Consider the following 21,915-nt stretch of genomic DNA (forward strand, 5'->3'; position numbering starts at 1 on the left):
GTGTTAGAATTGAATTAAATTGTAGGACAATCAGCTAGTGTTACAGAGAATTGTTCGGAGTGGCAGTGGTAGAGGGAACCACCTCTCTACACACTGGAATTATGTGCTGAATCCTCTATTATGCACCTATAGAAAAGAAGAAAGATCTAAAATAATAATCTACATTTCCACCTTAAGAAACTAGAAAAATGAGAGTAAACTAAATCCAAAGTAAGCACAGAAGAAGAAGAAGAAGAAGAAGAAGAAGAAGAAGAAGAAGGGAGATAAAGAGGAGGGGGGAGAGGGGAAGGAGAAGAGGAGGAGTAGGAGGAGGAAGAGGAAGAGGAAGAGGAAGAGGAAGAAGAAGAATTATTAGAGTACAAATGAAAGCAACTGAAAAGAGGAAATCAAAAGAGAAAATCAATGGAACAAAAAGCTAGTTCTTTGAAAACATCGATGAAATTGAAAAACCTCTAGCCAGTCTAATAAAAAAAGTGACAGGACAGAAAATAATACTAATGTCAGAAATGAAAGAAGGGATGTAACTACAGATCCTATGGAAATTAAAAGAATAAAAAGGAATACTAGGAACAATTCTATGCCCATAGATTTGATAACCTAATGAAAAAGACCAGCTACTTGAAAGGCACAAGCTGTCAAATCTCACACAGAAGGGAATAAACATTCTGAACACACTTGTATCTATTAAAGAAACTGACTCAACAATTAATTTTCTAAAACAGAAAGCACCAGGCTCAAATGGGATCACTAGAGTAAATTCTACCAAACACTCTAAATGGGAAGAAATTATACCAATTGTCTAGAATGTCTTTCAGAGAGTTGAAACAGAGGAACTACTTCCTAAGCATCACTCTAATACCAAAACCAGACAAAGATATTTTTTTTTAATTTTTTTTAACGTTTATTTATTTTTTTGAGACAGAGAGAGACAGAGCATGAACAGGGGAGGAGCAGAGAGAGAGGGAGACACAGAATCCGAAACAGGCTCCAGGCTCTGAGCTGTCAGCACAGAGCCCGACGCGGGGCTCGAACTCACGGACCGTGAGATCGTGACCTGAGCCGAAGTCGGACGCTTAACCAACCAAGACACCCAGGAGCCCCCAGACAAAGATATTTTAAGAAAACTACAGACCAATGTCTCCCATGAACATATATGCAAAAATCCTCAATCAGATATTAGTAAATTATATCCAAAAAAGTACAAAAAGAATTACACAACACCACAACCAAGTGGGATTTATCCAAAGTACGCAAGGCTAGTTCAAGATTCAAAAATCAAATATAATCCGTCACATCATTAGGCTAAAAAAGAAAAATGACATGCTCATATCAAAAGATGCAGAAGAAGCATCTGTCATAATTCAACAACGATTCATGATAAAAACTCTCAGTAAACTAGGAACTTTCTCAACTGGATAAAGATTATCTATAAAAAACCTACAACTAAGGGGCACCTAGGTGGGAGTTGGTTAAGTGTCCAACTTCAGGTCATGATCTGCAGTTTGTGAGTTCGATCCCTGCATCGGGCTGGGTGCTGACAGCTCAGGGCCTGGCGCCTGCTTTGGATTCTGTGTCTCCCTCTCTCTCTGCCCCTTCCCTGCTCACATTCTGTCTCTTCTCAAAAATAAACAAACATTAAAAAAAATTTTTAAAAACCCTACAGCTAACATCATACTTAATGATGAAAAACTAAAGCTTTCCCACTAAGATGAGACACAAGGCAAAATGTCCCATCTCACCACTTCTTTTCCACATCATACATACAAATTGGGAAGGGAGACATTAAAGTGTCTTTGTTTGCAGGTGGCATGACTGTGTAGAAAATCTGAAAAAAATCCACAAAAAAACTCTTGGAACTAATAAGCAATTAAAGCAAGCTTGCAGGATACAAGATTAATATAAAAAAGTCAAATTGTTTTCCTACAAACCAACAATGAAGAAGTGGAATCTGAAATTAAAATTTTAGTACCATTTACATTAGCACCCCCCAGAAATCAAATACTTATGTATCTAAATCTAACAGTATATAAATAAGATCTATATAATAAAAATTAAACTCTCCAAATTGAAATAAAAAATGAACTAAATAAATGGAGAGATATTCCGTGTACATGAATAGGAGGAAGAAATACTGTCAACATGTCTGTTCTTCCCAAATAGATCTATAGGTTCAGTGGAATACTAGTCAAAAATCCAGTAAATTATTTTATGGATATTGACAATGTATTCTAAAGTTTATACAGAGAGGCAAAAAATAGTCAAGAAAGTATTAAAGAACAATGTTAGAGTGCTGACACTACTAACTTCAAGACTTACTATAAAACTATAGTAATCAAGACAGTGTGGTATTGGGGACAGAATAAAAAATAGATCAATGAAACAGAATAGAGATCCCATAAATGGACACATATAAATATAGTCAACTGATCTTTGGCAAATGAACAAAGGTAATACAATGGAGCAAAGACAGTATCTTCAACAAATTATGCTGGAAAAACTGACCAACTACCCATCAAGAAATACACCTTACACCTTTCACAAAAATTTACTCAAAATGGGTCACAGACCTAAATGTAAAATGCAAAACAAAAAACTCCTAGAAGATAACATAAGAAAAAACATGGATGACCTTGAGTATGGTGATGACTTTTTAGATATAATACCAAAGACAAATCCATTAAGAAATAATTGATAACTTTGACTTCATTAAAATTAAAATCTTCTCCTAGAAAGGTAATAGCAAGGGAATTAAAAGACAAGCCACAGACCGGGAGAAAATATTTGCAAAAGATACACCTGATAAAAACAAACAAATAAACAAACAAACAAAAAAACAAAAATAAACCCCAAAAACCTGTTACCCAAAGAATAAAAAGGACTCTTAAAACTGAACTGTAAGAGGGTGCCTGGGGCTCAGTCAGTTGAGCATCTGGCTTCAGCTCAGGTCATGCTTTCACAGTTTGTGGGTTTGAGCCTCGCATTGGGTTCTGCACTGATGGTGCAGAGCCTGCTTGGTATTCTCTCTCTCTCACCCTTTCCTCTCTCTCTGTACCTCCTCTACTTTCACTTTCTCCCTCTCTCTCTCTCTCTCTCTCTCCCTCTCTCTGTCATTCTCCCTCTAAAAAATAAATCTTTAAAAAAACTGAATAAGAAAACAAACAACCTGATTAAAATATGAACCAAAGACCTTAACAGACACCTCAATGAAGCAGATATAGATGAAAAATGAAGCTATGAAAAGATGCCCCATATCGTGTCATCAGGTAAATGCAAAAGGAAACAGCAATGAAGCACCACTACATACCTACTAAAATAGCCAAGTTCCAGACCACCGACACCAAGTGCCAGTGAGGCTATGGAGCAGCAGGAATTCTCATGCATTTCTGGTGGAATGCAAAAAATGGCATGCCCACTTTGGAAGACAATTTAGAGGTTTCTTACAGAAATAAACATACTTTCATCATATGAACCAGCAACCATGCTCCTTGGTATCTACCCAAAGAAGGTGAAAAGTTATATCCATACAAAAACCTGCACAAGGTTTACAGCAGCTTCAGTTGTAATGGTCAAAATTTGGAAACAACCAGGATGTCCTTCAGTAGGTGAATGGGTTCATAAGCTGTGGTATATACAGACAAAGGAATATATACATTCAGAGCTAAAAAGAAATGAACTATCAAGCCATGAAAAGACATGAAGGGATCCTCATTGTATATTACCAAGGGAAAAAAGACAATCTGAAAAGGTTGCATACTGTATGATTTCAACTACGACATTGTGGAAAACACAAAAAATATGAAGATGATGAAAAGACCAGTGGTTTCCAAGGGGTGGGTATGAGAAGGAAGAGGATGACTAAGTGGAGCACAAAGAATTTTCAGGGAAGTGAAAGTACTTGGTATGGTATTCTAATTATGGATACACTGTTATCACATTTTTCCTAAGCCCATAGAACGTATAACACCAAGAGTGAATTCTAAGATAAACTGCAGACTTTGGGTCATTACATTGAAACAATTTAGTGTCATCCTTGGTAAAACGTGTCATTCTGATGAGTGATGTTGATTAAGGGGGAGGGTATATTATGTGGGGGAAAGGGAGTATACGGGAAATCTCTGTATCTTCTTGATTTTATTGTAAACCTAAAACTTCTCCTAAAAAATGGAAGTCTTTAAAAAAATTAAAAATAATTTTAAAATTTCTAAATAAAAAGAATTTCAAAAGTAATAAAAATTGTGCAAAGAAGAAGATTTGTAGTTTTTATTTAGGGCATGTTAAGTTTGAGATACCTTCTACAGAGTTTGGGTATATGAGCCTAAATAGAAGATAGCTAGAAAAAAAGCTTTGGGAGTTATCAGCCTAGGTAATAAGATCAGGGACCCAGAAACAAAATAACATAAAAGTAAATAAAATTACAATACTAAGTTGACTAGAACCTCCTGATGATGACTTATTAATTCTTAAAGATTCAATTCAGAAGAAAAGATTCTTTTCTTACAGATTCTTTTCTTAAATATGACATAACGGTCATCACATCCAGGGAAGAGCAAGGGAAAAGAGCCTCAACATTGGGAAGAACCTTAGTATTATACCCACTTTTCATTAGAAAATAGGGGCTTCTGGGGCACCTGGGTGGCTCAGTGAGTTAACGGTCCACCTCCTGATTTCGGCTTAAGTCATGATCTCATGGTTCATGAGACTGAGCCTGTATCGGGTTCTGCTCTGATAGTGCAGAGATCCTCTCTCTCCCTCTCTCACCGCCCCTCCCCAGCTCATGCGAGAGCTCCCTCTTTCAAAATAAATAAACATTTAAAAGAAAGAAAGAAAGAAAGAAAGAAAGAAAGAAAGAAAGAAAGAAAGAAAGAAAGAAAGAAAGAAAAGAAAAAAGAGAAAGAAAGAAAGAAAGAAAGAAAGAAAGAAAGAAAGAAAGAAGAGAAAGAGAAAGAAAGAAAGAAAGAAGAGAAAGAAAGAAGAGAAAGAAAGAAAGAAAGAAAGAAAAAGAAAGAAAGAAAGAGAAAGAAAGAGAAAGAAGAGAAAGAAAGGGAAAGAAAAAAAGAAATTTGGGCTTCTGAAGGTGAACAGCCTAGCATATGGCAATAGTTTTTATAAAAGCAAATAATATCTATTTTAGTTTTAGATTCTATGATTACCATACAATCGAAATGAATGAAGCAATTTTTCTTACTTTCAAAAAGAATGTAAAAGGAAAGTTAAAGGAAATAAATTCTATTTCATGTGAAAAATAACAAAATTGTTACAAGACTGAAATATCAAAGGAGAAAGGATGTGGATATACAAACTAGAGGAAAATTAACGCAATAATTCACTGAAGATGTGCTCATGTTGTCAAAATTTCTGCAACAAATAACTTGTAGTTATCCCTTTGACTAAACAACTATCCTTTTTTTGGGGGGGTCAAAGATACAGCAAAAGCCTTGCCTTTTCCAGAGCAAATTATGTGCTATACACTGAAATAGCACAAAGTAACATAGCATTGAAAATGGATTTCACTAGATTTAAAAGAAACTTTTCATGAAAGAATTATTGTGAAAAAGTAATCACTCATTGTAAAAAACACTTTAAAATGGACTATTAAGACACCAGCTTATGTGAAAAGTCAATGAATCATAAATCATAAATCAAGAGTAAAACAAAATATTCTTTGTTGTTGACAGCTGACAAATTTATTAAATTGCTACATGTACTAGAAGTTGTATTATTAGATATCTCCTTTAAGGACTCCATAGAGTAAAAAGGACTTGTCTGACAAAAGGAGGCTATTTGAACATTAAATTATAATTTCCCTATGTTTAGGGAGAATACTTAATGTATTTTATTTTTACTCCTTAAAAATTCATTTTCACAGTAAATGCAATATAAATTCCATTTTACTTTAGCTAAATCTCACTAAATAATTATCTGCTTTTTTCTCCTCTAATAGTAGTAATACTGACCCAAATACACTTTGTGTCTATTTTACTTCAAAGAGTTTTTCATTAATAATTTAGTAAACTAAAATAAGGCAAACTAGCAAATATATATATGTATGTATGTATATATATATATATATATATATATATATATACACACATACATACTAACTGTGACAGACATACATTCTTTCCAAAAAATATAAAGGGAATATAATTGGTAGGTATGTATTTTAAAATATCTAAGTACTCGTGGAAACCAAAATACTATATTCTATACATATGTACAATAACCTTCACAAGAGAGATAATCATTATAAACAGATGTCTCACTTATTTTGCCTACCTAAACCAATCCCTTTTCATTTATTTGTCAGCTGGGTTAAAAGTATTTAAAAGAATTTTGACATTGTATAGTAGGTAACTTTCCCTCAACTTACAATCAGAAAATGTGATTGGAAAAAGGTCTTTTATGTCACTTCAAAGTCTAAGGAAAAAATCTGTTGAGCTAAGTAAGTGACTGAAATACTGCAATTTCCAGGCAACTTTGTTGGTTTACATATGACAATAGCGCTAGTCAGGAATTTACAATGAAATTTTTAATTAAGGGAAATTCTTAATTATTAAGGGGACTATAAAATTCAAGATAATCATCGGAAGAACTGATGAGCAAGATACATTTTAAGAAAAAAAAACTTCATTTAAATTCACTAAACAAATTGATGAGTTCTTAACATTCACATTACAAGAAGATTCTTAATGATAGGTCACAGACGTAAATGCCTTATGGGATTCTCTAAATCTTTTTTATATCTTATATTCCATCAAGCAGTCTACCAAACAGCTTATATCATAACTAAAATCAAAAAGAACACTTTTCTCAGAAAAAATATTTATATACTTAAAAGAATTCATTGAAACTATCACTTGAAATTGAATTTTAGCTTATAAAATTTTTCAGAATTAAAATCGCATTAAAAATAAAATTTAGTCATACAAAATTATATCACACCAATAGTGATCTAATATTTACTGAGGAAAGAGAGAAAACACATTCAATGCCTATTATGTACCAGATAATATGGTAGATACTTCAACACGTACTATCTTAGTTTAGTTCATGTTATACTCAGATAAAGTTGGCATTATGAAAATCATACCACAGCTGGCAAAAGTGATTCTCAGAGTTGCCCACATTGGTTTAGAGGGAGGGCTCTGGAATCAGGCTTTCAGGATTCGGATCCGGGTCCTAATCTGCCACTTAAATCTCGTGCCTTGAGGAAGTTACTCGGTTTTTCTCTCCCTCATCAGCAGAAAAGTAGTAAATGAGATAACACAGTTACAGACGCTGGCACATAGTTAAGTACTCAGTACATGCCATGTACAACTAGTACTACACATCCTTGAACAACCCGTCACCTAAAATCAGAAAATACATAACACAACACTGGTGTGAGTCTTAATCTGTCTGACACCAAAGGAAGTCCTGCTTATTGCATCACACCGTCTCTAATGAGAATTTCTTCCTTAGTGTATTTTTAACTGCTTGATATACAAAAGTCTATTTATACCTTGCACTAGAAAACATTTTTCCAAAGCAAATTCTTCCCACAACACACAATAAGGAAGATTTGTTTTATATCACCTACAGAATTTAATAACATACGTTCTTGAAAAAAGGAGGCTGGGCCAAATGAGAAAGAATGTCATGTACAGTCAATGTATCTGATCATCCAAATCAAAGGAAAATGAAATTTCTAATGTATTGAGTCATTCTTAGATATAAAATAAAAAAATATGATTACTTCAAGATTGGAGTTATACTTTCTTGAAATAATTTGTTAATCATTTATTTATTCTTTAAGTTATTGACTATTAAATGTCTAATGGAAGGCAATTTGTTTAGTCATTGCTTTCAATATTCACTGGACTAAGATTGACGCATCCAATGCAAAATAGTATTAGTTCCTGAGAAATGATAAAACATCCAAATAGTTTTGATCACTTGACAGAATTAATCAAGGTGATCACAGTGCTTGAGAATCATTATGAATAGAATGAAATCACAATGGTAATTACATATTGGCCTAATTTACTTATTCAAAAACAGGTAACATCAAATATACTGTTTGTGTTGCCACAAGCTATTTAACTCAATTCAACAATATTATTGAATTATTATCTATTGAATATTATCTATTCATTTTGTTGGTTAATTTTTTTGTGCCATAATAAAAGTTAAAATTACATGTTAAAAGAGAAGGCGATAGGAAGTGTTATTCCTGGAGATTTAAATACTAAAGGGGCAGCTATACAAAATCTAAAAACTAGTTAAAGAAAACTCATCTTAAACCCTTCCAGGCTTTCTTTGACTTGGTGTTTGGCTTCAAAACTTGAGTTAACACATCCTCTATTTAAGCCACTATATCTAGAAAATGGATAGTTCAAAACCAGTTTTCATCACTACAACTAAAGTTCAAAATATAAGTCCTACTTCATTACTTCAGTAATTCTCTATTGTAAATACTATATCACTGGTAGAAAGAAGTTCAAATACAAAGTAATACAGCCTGTATTATAACAACCAACTTCCAAGATTAATAATATATCATTTTTTAAATATGAAACTGTAGTATTAGAGATAATTTTACAGATCGCCTAGCCCAATGTCATCAGGATAACAAAACCCAGCATGTACTGTTTACTACGTCAATCTATATATTTTATCACATTGAATCTAAAGAATCCAATGAGCTATTATTACTACATTTTATAATGGTGGAAGCTGAAGCACAAAATTGTTAACAAAGGTGTACTAATAATACAGTAAACTCAGCATTTGAACCCAAGTCTGTCTGACTTTAAAGTCCACACATATAACAACTATAATACATAGCTTTCATGATAAAACAAAGCCACAAAAATTCTCACAAAGCCTACCTTTAAAAGCTCCAAAAAATAAGATAATTATGTCAATAAATCATTTTCATACAAAGCCTCTTATATAGAGTAAAACTCATCAAGATTTGTAAGGACAGTGTAACAGTGCCAACAGAGAGGTAAAGCTTGCAGAAACAATACAAAGTTTCATAAAAATGGACTGCTAAGTAGACGAAAGTACATGGAAACTAAATACTTCAGCTTGAAACACAGAAGACAGAGAAGTAACTAACTTTATAGCTTAGCTCAATTGTTCCATAAAGTAATTAAGAATTAGATAATATTACAATTGTTGACATATGCTTATTATGCAAACGGATTTTCAGAAAAGAGGGTATCTAATTTTCTCTGGAAATTTAAAAACTTTAAATAGATTCTCATTGATTTAGAATAATTCAATAATAACTAAAAATAAGATGGTATAACCTATTTCAAGGTCTCATTCATCTATATGAGTTTAGGATACAGCCAGGACACAAGAAATTCTACCAACCCTTGTCCTACAGCTAAGAATCTATGTTCTTCAAGTAGAGGGAGAAGTCCCATTTAACAACTTTAACATTTTAAATGTTAGAAAGACTGTATCACTGAAAGACTATATCACTGATGTGCACACTTATCTATAATGCCTCCCCTTTCAAAAGTTTAAATAACAAAAGACTATACTGCTGATAGATACAGTTGTCCACAAAAGAGCCAACCTCAAACATCAAGGGCTTGGACACAATTAATGTAAAAGTATTAGATAAGAATTCAAAATAGCACATAACTGAATTAACTGCAGGGTAGCTGGGAATTGGGTATGTATGATTACTAAAGAGGATAGTGATACTTTTCTTATTATATGTTTTCTGTTGGATTTAAACTAAGAAGAACATATATATCATTGCAAAAGTTGAAGTTATTTATTACAGAGAAAAGTTAAGATGAGTGACATAAAAGAACTAAAAACAAATAAAAATGAAAATCAGAATGCTGACTGTTTACATTGTCTTCTATCTCCATGATGAAATAAATACAGTTTAAGATACCAAAATATAGTGTAAATATCAAAATGAGTTTTGAAGACAGGCAATGAAAAATAACCATGTGCCTTGGATGAATGGACCAGATAACCTGTTAAAATATGAGCTTAGCACTAAGATTTTATAATAGCTATTCATGTAAACATAAATTACTGTGATAGTTTGTTTCAGTTATAACATTTCAAACTCCATAATCTTTCTAATTTTATTCACAAAGCAACAAATTCCATTTCAGGTTAGAATAACTATGGACAATATTAATTCATAAGGAATATTTAAATTACACATGGGAATTTTCTACTGGCTACTTCCTCTGCCAATTTCTTCTCATAGCACTAAGTTTTTAATTACTGATTACAATGTATATTGGTTCACTTGGATGATAAAGAGCAAAACATTTTGAATTTAGATCCAAGATGGAAATTTAAAGTTTTATTTTTCCACTAGGCTGATATGCCGCCCAATGAAATTACTTAAGATCTTGTAGCAAAGTAGTATCACAGCAGGGTATGATCTCGAGATTCCTTTTAACTTCAAGACTTCAACCTTTACACTGATATAAAAAAGCATGACCCATGGAGCTCAGTGTTGTAAATGTACAGGTCACATTTATATTCATATTTATACTTTACATAAAGATGGTCTCAATACAGGGATAATATTATTAGCAATATTAAAATAGAATTTTGTTAATAACTTATTTAGATAATAAATATGAGAAAATCATGTTACATTTCAACGGACTTGAAATTTTTCCCACCTTTGTTTGCTTCATTCACTAGGTTTTCCAACAATTCAAAATTGGAAGACTTTTATACATATGTGTACATACTAGTGAAGCATTCCTATATTGCTTTTGGAGTAAAAATGAATGTTTACCTATACAATTTTCTCTTTAAATTCTCCAAACATAGCAATGTACACCGTAAAAATCATTCTTAAAACTCACATTTAACTACTTACATAAATGATTCTAAGATATAAAATTAAATATAAAAAATATAAAATTTTATGCATGAGGTATGTTTAATAAAAAGGAAGGAAACTACAAAAATTACACATAAAATCAACCTAATCAGAAAATAACTGAATTATATAAACACAGATATACCTTGGGTATATCTGGGTTCTCATGCAGGAACTGTATTTAAAGGAAAGCTAATATCTTTTAATATTATGCTGGTCTTATGATAATATCATTATAAAATAATACTAACATGTAAGTTATATAACTGTTATCAAATTGTATTCTTCAGAATAAACTTTACCCTAGTAATTTTTTTAAAGCCGACAGGATTTCATGGATGATCCAAACCATAAGCATTTCCAAAGGATAAGGTTGGGACTACCATTTTTCCTCAACTTGTATTATAATCACTAGGCTACATCTAGTAAGATGTTTTCATTTATTATCAAGGAAGTCCTTCCTTTATGATTGTGTCAAGTCTTAATAATGTGTAAATTTGTATCTGCCTTAGTCCTAAAGGAACTTTTATTAGCATGTCAGGGATAAAAACCAAATTTTACAACACATTTACACAGCACCAAGGATGTCAGGCATTATCTAAGTGTGTACAAATTACACATTCAAAGAAAACTTACCAGACAGTTGTTTCCACTTGACTGTCATTGAGCTGACGATTGTCCAGTTGGGCAAAAAGTGGAAAAAGCACTTGAATCCCTCCAATTGAATGAATTGCACTATGAATTGAATGTGTTACTATAGCCTTCACATCCTATGTTCAAAAACAAAAATGTGTATTAAATTTCTGAGGCATAAGTTATCATTATTTCCTTGTTCCAAATAACTTCGTAAAAAGAATTTCAAAAATATTGACATTTTTTAAGCCCTCAGTTATATAATTTTTGATACATATATAAAATAAAAACTTGAAATATCTTTGCCAACCACTTTAAATCTGGAACTTATGTTGAGATTTTTATACTGAAATATGAAGCTATAAATGGAAAAATAATTTAGAATAAGAAATACCATCAGAAGATTTAAAGACATTCAAGTAATTTTTATGTGGGGGAGTTATATTAGTACATCCTTAAAGCAATGTATATTTTTGTGTCTAACAGCTATCTGTTCAGCTAATCAAATGATTTTTTTTCCAAAGGATATATAACAGATAAGATAACAGAAATGATAGATTCCCTACTAAGGAGACTGACTAGTCCAAGGTAAAGTATATTGCCAAAAAATTAAAATAAAAAAATAAGGTAGAAGGCAAAAATGTCATGCCAAGAACTAGAAGATGAAAAAAAAAATACCAACTGTAGACCTATAGGTTGGTAATATTTAATACGTAAAATAGATACTGTTAATACTCAATGAAAATATGGAAACTAAGCTACTATTCACCTACCTGGAGCATTAGGGCATGTGGGGAATGCACAAAAATTGATGCATTTTCCTTTGGTGATGATTCCAGGCATAGCTGCGCATCAGTGGCCTTAGCATTATATGTAAATGCAATGCTACTTGCAAGTTTCCCATCATACAGAACCTGTTTATGATGTTCTGCCAAATGAATGTCACTCTCAGATTTAAATTTGAAGGTACTCTGAAAAAATAAAACTAAATTAAATTCTCTTTTTAAATGTAACATAATAAAACTCTAAAGTCTTAAAGCACAGAAGTATTTAAGATAATAAACAATTTGTTTTGACCCTTCCATGTGTCAGGTGTTAGTCAATGGTATTATATTATTTTGTTAGCTCACTTCAGTTCTAGGAGTTAAATTGTACTCAGCATGCTAATAAACACACTCAGATCTTCATATTCTCATTTTTATTGTTGTTTTGATTATCTACAAAATAATTTTATTAGAAAAAAATGTACATTCAGATGTTATTAAATATAAAGGGAGTTTGATTTAATACTGCATGACATAAATTTAATGTTTCTTGTTAACACATTCACAAGTATGTACACGAGTATACAGTACCTGGGACATCAATTACTCATATAGAAAAATGAATATCATTTAAGACTATGAAGAATATTTATGTGTAGAAATATTTAGGTCTTAAGTATAGCAACATATTGAATAACAATACCACTCTACAAGAGCATCAGAAAGTCATGTTAAACCCAGAAGTTCATATATACATATATATATGAATTTTAATTTATATTTTATTTGCAAATTTGTAATTTAATGCAAATATTTAAAAACACTGTGCATATATAAAGTGTCACCACTTTATATACAGAATACAGAAATAATAAAGATGTACTAGCTGTAATAAAAGTATTGGTAGAAATGGTTAAAATTTCACTACAGATATAAACCTGACAATGACAATGATAAGTAATATTTCACCTTTGCAACAATTACATGATATCAGTATTTTTATTATTTTCAACCTAATAACTATGAAAACTGAATGTTAGAAAACTTAAGATCTGGAATAGATGGTACCAGTATCAATGGATTAAAAGTGAAGTGACCTATATTATAATCTAGGCTCTACCACTAATTATCTCTAGACCTTTATTTGGTGTCAAAGACATCATTTAACCAATGTGGCTCGATTGGTTACTGTTACAGTAAGATTAAACCAAACGTTCCAAACTCACATTCTCGTAGGAGGTGAACAGACACGTGCATAAATGAAGCAGGTCAAGGGGGGGTTTCTTCAGACTACAGAAGTACACATCCTGTCTAAAAGTGTTCCTCAATGTTCAGCTCAAGTCAATTATTGTACCATGTTGCCAGTTCCTCAATATTTTTCCAAAGGAACATGAACTCTGGACTTTTACATAAATATAAAATCACCTAATTTGTAGTTTAATGCAAATATTTAAAAACACTGGGCAGACCAAACATGTCAGGTCAAATTCAGCCCATTTTGTACTTCTAAACTCGTATCCAGAGAGCCTTCCTTACTGGAACCTGGATGCAAACCATTGAATTAGGCACATGCAAAGGGAAGAGCAGCATGAATAAATGAAAATTTGTACGTAAGTAGCTATGGAAGGATGATACTTTTTGTCCTTTAAATGTAAGCACATTTACATATTTTGATATTAGAAATAAGCTAACCCAATTGCAGTATTTGGGATCAGACCTTGCTTTCTCTTCTCAATTAAATGGAATGCAGAACTTTATCTGCCACCCCAGAGATTTAAAATGTAATCTGTTTATATAACTCACAGATTCACACCTCCCAATCTAGAGGCAACAGTTGGGCTTAAAATATGTTCTGGTTTAAAATAAAGATTATATTTCAGTCCCTCTTGTACTAAAGAATAGGTGGCAATTACAAAAAAAGATTTTTTTAAAGTCTTCTTTGAGAGGAGTCAACATGGTGGAGAAGTAGGGGGACCCAAAGTTCCCTTATCCCTCAAACACAGCAGTACCGAGGTCAGGAGACTTAGAATTTCAGGAATCTCGGCTACAGAGTGACAGAAACATCTCAAGGGGCCCTTGGTGACAAATTGGTAGGCCATAGGTGCGTGATTATGAATTGGGAGAGATAAAACACATGGTGCAGGCAGAGAGGAGAGGGATCCCCTTCTGTGGATAGACAAAAGGAAGAGAAAGAGAGGGTGTGGAAGTGTAGGATTGTATTTGAACAAGAGAAAACCCACAGACTGGGTAACGGGAAAAAAGGAGAAAGAACCAATTTCTAACACAATCCAGAGTTGCAGGACTTTCTCTGGACTGGGAGCAGACACACTGTACACTCTCCTGATGGGGAGGAGGAGCCAGCCCCAGGCTGGGTAGCTAGCTCAGAGGGCAGTCAGAGAGAGCAGTCGTCTCCTTTGAGTGCTGTGGTAAGAAGGTATATAGCAGCTCCACGGACAAAAGATCCTGCAGACACCCACCAGTCAGAGGCCCTCTGTCTGCTGGCTGGGCAAAATGGCACTACACTGGAACTGGGGCATTGGAGCAGGATCCTTTAAATTCAGGGCCAGTGTGAATCCCAGCCAAGTGCCTGGGAGGAACAGGAAGCTGTGGAACGGGACAAACGGGACACACAGGCCGCTCGTGCAGGTGCCGCACTGTGGGAATAGCCTGAACACAGTGGTTTGGGTCATCTGGTCTGGGGAGGAGAGACTGGGGTGTCAATATTTTTCTCGCCATCACCAAAAAGGTGGGGCTTCAGAGAACAGAAAACAGGCCCACTGTGGAGGCTGGACCCGCCTATACCAAACCATGCCCCTCTTTGCTTGGTAGCTGAGTATCTACCAGAGCAAGATTGACAATGACAGAACCAGATGGCCCCTCCTGCAGACCAGTAGAGTCACCAGTTCCAAGGCACCTTCAGATATTGGTCTAGCAGTTTTGCATTTTCTGATTTGATTCTTGGTCAACTCTTATTTTATATATAACATATATGTAATATTTTTTTCCTTCCCTTTCTTCCTCTTCTTTCTTCCCTTCTCTATTCTGGTTGTTGGTTTGTTTAACCAAACATTTTTAATCTATTCTTTTTATACTTCCTCTATATCTCCTTCTTATTTATTTTCCTCTCTCTCTCTCTCTCTCTGAAGAGAGAGACTCCAAAACACATCCTGAAGGGCCAGACCCTGGACAGTGTATGACCCCTTTTCAATATAGTAGTGCTCGCTGGTGCAGGACATGTAATAAGCTATTAAAACACATAAGGGACAGAAAACTAGCTAAAATGATGAAAACGAAGAATTCTCCTCAAAAGAAATTCCAGGAAGAAATGACAGCTAGAGAATTGCTCAAAACAGATATAAACAATATATCTGATCAAGAAAGAATAATTGTCATAAGATTAATAGCTGGGCTTGAAAAAAAGCTTAGAAGACAGCAGAGAATCTATTGCTACAGAGATCAAGGAACTAAGAAATAGTCACGATGAATTAAGAAAATGTTGTGCAAAATAAACTAGAGGTGGTAACAGCAAGGATGGAGGAAGCAGAAGAGAATAAGTGAAATAGAAGACAAAATTACGGAAAATGACGAAGCCGAGAAAAAGATACGAAAATACTAGACAATAAGGGGAGAATTAGAGAACTAAGTGATTCAATGAAATTTAATAATATCCATATCATAGGAGTTCCACAAGAAGAGAGAGAGAAAGGGGCAGAAGGTTTACATGAACAAGTTATAGCTGACAATTTTCCTAATCTGGGTAAGGAAGCAGACATCCAAATCCAGAAGGCACAGAGAACTCCCTTCAGATTCAACAAGAATAGGTCTTTGCCATGGCATTATCATAGTGAAACCGGCACAATACAAAGATAGAGAATTCCGAAAGCAAATAGGGACAAATAGGCTTTAATCTACAAGAGTAGACACATAAAGGTAGTAGCAAACCTGTCTAGTGAAACTTGGCAGGCCAGAAGGCAGTGGCAGGAAATATTCAAAGTGCTGAATAGAAAAAATACGCAGCCAAGAATCCTTTATCCAGCAAGGCTGTCATTCAGAATAGAAGGAGAGATAAAGTCTTTCCAAGACAAACAAACACTGAAGGAGTTCATGACTACTAAGTCCACTCTATGAATGGAACGTCGCAAAGACTACAAAGGACCAGAGACATTACCACAAGCATGAAACCTACAGGTAACAATGACACTAAATCCATATCTTTTGATAATAACTCTAAGTGTAAATGGACTAAATGCCCCAATCAAAAGACATAGGGTATCAGAATAGATAAACAAATAAGATCCATCTATATGCTGTCTACAAGAGACTCATTTTAGACTTGAGGAGAGGGGATAGAGAACCATCTATCACACTACTAGAAGTCAAAAGAAAGCTGGAGTAGCCATACTTATATCAGACAAACTAAATTTTAAACTAAAGACTGTAACAAGAGATGAAGAAGGGCATCATATCATAATTATGGGGTCTATCTATCAAGGAGAGCTAACAATTATAAATGTTTACGCCCCCAACATGAAGGCACCCAAATATATAAATCAGTTAATCACAAACATAAGCAATCTTATTGATAAGAATACAGTAATTGCAGGGGACTTTAATATACACTAACAACAATGAACAGATCATCTAGGCAGAAAATTAATAAAGAAATAATGGCTTTGAATTATACACTGAACCAGATGGACTTGGCAGATATATTCAGAACACATCCAAAAGCAGCAGAATACACATTCTCCTCGAGTGCACATGGAACATTCTCCAAGATAGATCACATACTGGGTCACGAAACAGCCTCAATAAACATAAAAGAACTGAGATCATATCATGCATATTTTCAGACCACAATGCTACGAAACTTGAAATCAACCATAAGAAAAAATTTGTAAAGTCTCCAAATGCATGGAGGTAAAGAACATTCTACTAAAGAATGAATGGGTCAGGCAGGCAATTAAGGAAGAAATTTAAAAATACATGGAAGCAAATGTAAATGAAAACACAACAGTCCAAAGCCTTTGGGATGCAGCAAAGGCAGTCATAAGAGGAAAATACACTGCAATCCAGGTGTATCTCAAGAAAAAAGAAAAATCCTAAATACAAAACCTAAACATACAACTAAAGGAACTAGAAGCAGAAGAGCAAAGAAACCCCAAAGCCAGCAGAAAAAGAGAAGTAGTAAAGATCAGAGCAGAAATAAACAAGATAGAGTCCAAAAAAATGGTAAAACATATCGATGAATCTAAGAGCTAGTTTTTTGAGAAAATAAACAAAATTGATAAACCCTGGCCAAACTTCTCAAAAAGAAAACAGAGAGAACCCAAATAGATAAAATCACGAATGAAAGATCACAACCAACACCACAGAAATACAATTATTAGAGAACACTATGAAAAATTATATGCCAACAAACTGGACAACCTGGAAGAAATGGACAAATTCCTAGACACCCAAACACTACCAAACTCAAACGGAAAGAAATACAAAATTTGAACAGACCCATAATCAGCAAAGGTAATGAATCAGTTATCAAAAATCTCCCAATAAATAAGTCCTGGGCCAGATGGCTTCCCAGGGAAATTCTACCAGACATTTAAAGCAGAGTTAATACCTATCCTTCTCAAGCTGTTCCAAAATACAGAGGTGGAAGGAAAGCTTCTGGACTCATTCTATGAAGCCAGCATTACCTTGATTCCCAACAGACAGAGACCCCACTAAACGGAGAGTTACAGGCCATATCCCTGATGAACACAGACGCAAAAATTCTCAATAAGATACTAGCAAATCGAATTCAACAGTACATTAAAAGAATATTCACCATGATCAAGTGGGATTCATTCCTGGGCTGCAGGGGTGGTTCCATATTTACTAATCAATCAATATGACACATCACATTAATAAAAGAAAAGAACTATATGATAGTGTCAACAGATGCAGAAAAAGCATTTGACAAAATACAGCATCCTTTCCTAGTAAAAACCCTCAAGAAAGTTGGGATAGAAGAACATACCTTAACATCATAAAAGCCATGTATGAAAAGCCCACAGCTAACATCATCCTTAATGGGGAAAAACTAAGAGCTTTCCCTCTGAGATGAGGAACACGACAGGGATGTCCACTCTCACCACTGTTGTTTAACACACTATTGTATGTCCTAGCTTCAACAGACAACAAAATGAAATCAAAGGCATCCAAATTGGCAAAGAAGTAGTCAAACTTCTTTGACACACTCTACATGGAAACATCACACTCTACATGGAAAGCCCAAAAGATTCCACCAAAAAGGCAGTTAGAAATGATACATAATTCAGCAAAGTTGCAGAATACAAAATCAATGCACAGAAACCGGTTGCATTTCTATACATCAATAATAAAGCAATGGAAAGAAAGATTAAGAAATTGATCCCATTTACAATTGCACCAAGAACCATAAAATACCTAGGAATAAACTTACCCAAAGATGTAAAAGATCTGGATGCTGAAAACTATAGAAAACTTATGAAGGAAATTGAAGAAGACACAAAGAAATGGAAAACCATTCCACGCTCATGGATTGGAAGAACAAATGTTGTTAACATGTCAATACTACCCAAAGCAATGTACACCTTCAGTGAAATCCCAATCAAACAATTCTAGCATTCTTCTCAAAGCTAGAACAAACAATCCTAAAGTTTGTATGGAACCACAAAAGACCCCAAATAGCCAAAGTAATGTTGAAAAAGAAAACCAAAGCAGGAGGCATCACAATCCTAGACCTTACACTCTACTACAAAAGCTGTAATCATCAAGACAGTATGGTATTGGCACAAAAACAGACACATAGACCAATGGAATAGAATAGAGAACCTACAATTGGACTCACACATGGACAGTGAACTAATCTTTGACAAAACAATAAAGAGTATCCAATGGAAAAAAGACAGTCTCTTTAGCAAATGGTACTGGGAGAACTAGACAGCAACATGCAGAACAATGAACCTGGACCACTTTCTTACACCATACACAAAAAAACCTCAAAATGGATGAAAGACCTAAATATGAAACAGGAAGCCATTAAAACCCTAGAGAAGAAAGCAGGCAACAACCTCTTTGACTTCAGCCGCAACAACTTCTTACTTGACACCTCTCCGAAGGCAATGGAAATAAAAGCAAAAATGAACTACTGGGACTTCAACAAGATAAAAACCTTCTGTACCACAAAGGAAACAATCAACAAAACTAAAAGGCAACTGATGGAATGCGAAAAGATATTTGCAAATGGCATATAAGATAAAGGTTAGTATCCAAAATCTATAAAGAACTTATCAAACATCCTAAAAACAAATAATCCAGTGAAGAAATGGGCAGAAGACATGAATAGATACTTTTCCAACGAAGACATTGAGATGGCCAACAGACACATGAAAAGATGCTCAATGTCACTCATCATCGAGGAAATACAAATCAAAACAACACTGAGATACCACCTCACACCTGCCAGAGTGGCTAAAATTAACAACTCAGGAAACAGATGCTGGCAAGAATGTGAAGAAACGGCAACCCTCTTGCACTATTGGTGGGAATGCAAACTGGTGCAGCTGTTCTGGAACACAGTGTGGAGGTTCCTCAAAAACTTAAAAATAGAATTATTCTATGACCTAGCAATAGCACTACTAGGAATTTATCCAAAGGATACAAGAGTGTTGATTCACAGGGGAATATGTACCCCAATGTTTATAGCAGTGCTTTCAACAACAGCCAAATTATGGAAAGAGCCCAAATGTCCATCAGCTGATGAATGGATAAAGAAGATGTGGCTTATATACAATGGAATACTATTTGGCAATGACAAAGCAGGAAATCATGCCATTTGCAACAACGTGGGTAGAACTGGAGGATATTATGCTAAGTGAAAAAAGTCAGAGAAAGACAGATATCACATATTTTCACTCATATGTGGAATCTGAGAAACTTAACAGAAGACCATGGGGGAAGAGAAGGGGGAAAATAGTGTCAAACTTAACAGAAGACCATGGGGGAAGAGAAGGGGGAAAATAGTGTCAAAATGGTGTCAAACAAATAGTGTCAATAGAGAGGGAGGCAAACCATAAGAGACTCTTACATACAGAGAACAAACTGAGGGTTGACGACGGGGGGGGGGGTGGAGAGGGGAAGAGGGGAAAATGGGTGATGGGTATCTGAGGAGGGCACTTGTTGGGGTGAGCACTGGGTGTTGTATGTAAGCGATGTCATGGGAATCTACTCCCAAAGCCAAGAGCACACTGTATACATTGTATGTTAGCTAACTTGACAATAAATTATATTTTATAAATAAATAAATAAATAAATAAATAAATAAATAAATGAATAAGGATTATCTGAATGAAATTATGAGTTAACTATATAAGGTAGTAATACTGGCAACATAAAACCATTTTAATTTGCCTTCTTCACTGGTTGCCTTGGTATTATAATATCAACATTTTAATATGTATTTCAATAAGATTATAAATGCTCAAAAGGTTTAATATTTATGCTTCTAACATAATCATTTTCAAAAAATTTTTCACAAATATGTTAGAATTTTTACTTACATTGCAAAGAACTGATCAGAAGCAGATTTAATTATTTTGGAGGAATAAAACATATGAGTTTGTTTACTGAAATAAAACTGTTTAGTTGAGGAATTTGAGGAAAGAGTATCTATGACATTGAGACATTGGGGAAGCAGACTAAATAAGGAAGAGGGGAGTCAAGGAGTTGGATGACCCAAAAGCAAGTTGGAGTTTAATCAGGTAGAGTAGTGCTACCTCCTTATGTTGATGATGTTATACCAAGAAAAGTAATGTGTGGGGCACCTGGGTGGCTCAGTTGGTTGAGGTACCGACTTTGGCTCAGGTCATGATCTCATGGTTTGTGAGTTTGAGCCCCGCATCGGGCTCTATGCTGACAGCTCTGAGCCTGGAGCCTGCTTGGGATTCTGTGTCTCCCTCTGTCTCTGCCCCTCCCCCACTCATGCTCTGTCTCTGTCTCAGAAATAAATATTAAAAAAAATTTTTTTTTTTTAAAGAAAAGCAATGTGTAGACAGGAACTGGAGGAAGAGCAACGTAAGTTCCAGCTAGTGGAGCTACATTGTATTAAGAGTTTGGGGGGATTTGACACAAACAAAGGCAACAAAAGCAAAAATAAACCAGTGGGACTATATCAAACTAAAAACTTCCGCACAGTGAAGGCAACCACCAACAAAATGAAAAGGCAAGCTACCAAACAGGAGAAAATATTTGCAAATTAATTTCCTGATAAGGGGATAATATAAAATACATATATAGAACTCATACAGCTCTAATTTAAAAACCACCAAGAAACCAGTCTAATTTAAAAATGGGCAGAGGACTTGAATAGACATTTTTCCAAAAAAGACATAAGGGTGGTAACAGACACATTTCACTAATTAGTGAAATGCAAATCAAAACCACAATAAGCTGTCACTTCACACCTGTTGGAATGGCTATTACTGAAAAAACAAGACATAACAAGTGTTGCCAAGGAGGTGGAGTAAAGAAAATCCTTTTGCACTGCTGGTGGGAATGTAAACTGGTGCAGCAACTGTAGAAAAGAGTATGATGTGTTCTCAAAAACTTAAAACTAGAATTACTATATGATCTAGC

At 34.4% G+C, this 21,915-nt stretch overlaps 1 protein-coding gene across 10 annotated transcripts in view; it reads right to left on the reverse strand.

Annotated features, from left to right (window-relative positions):
• Positions 1 to 21,915, reverse strand: part of NBEA (neurobeachin) — a 681,254-nt gene that overhangs the window by 537,391 nt on the left and 121,948 nt on the right. For 9 of the 10 annotated variants that reach the window (XM_058687599.1, XM_058687578.1, XM_058687548.1 and 6 more), the window contains 2 exons: positions 12,268 to 12,465; positions 11,498 to 11,631 (listed from right to left, as the gene is read on the reverse strand). In XM_058687599.1, coding sequence (XP_058543582.1) covers positions 11,498 to 11,631; positions 12,268 to 12,465 — 332 coding nt within the window. Of the gene's footprint in view, positions 1 to 11,497; positions 11,632 to 12,267; positions 12,466 to 21,915 lie in introns of those variants that run through there. The other variant, XM_058687620.1, reaches the window with a different exon arrangement.

This window comes from Neofelis nebulosa, chromosome 1 (assembly GCF_028018385.1).
Source record: "Neofelis nebulosa isolate mNeoNeb1 chromosome 1, mNeoNeb1.pri, whole genome shotgun sequence".
In the NCBI taxonomy this organism is placed as follows: domain Eukaryota; kingdom Metazoa; phylum Chordata; class Mammalia; order Carnivora; family Felidae; genus Neofelis; species Neofelis nebulosa.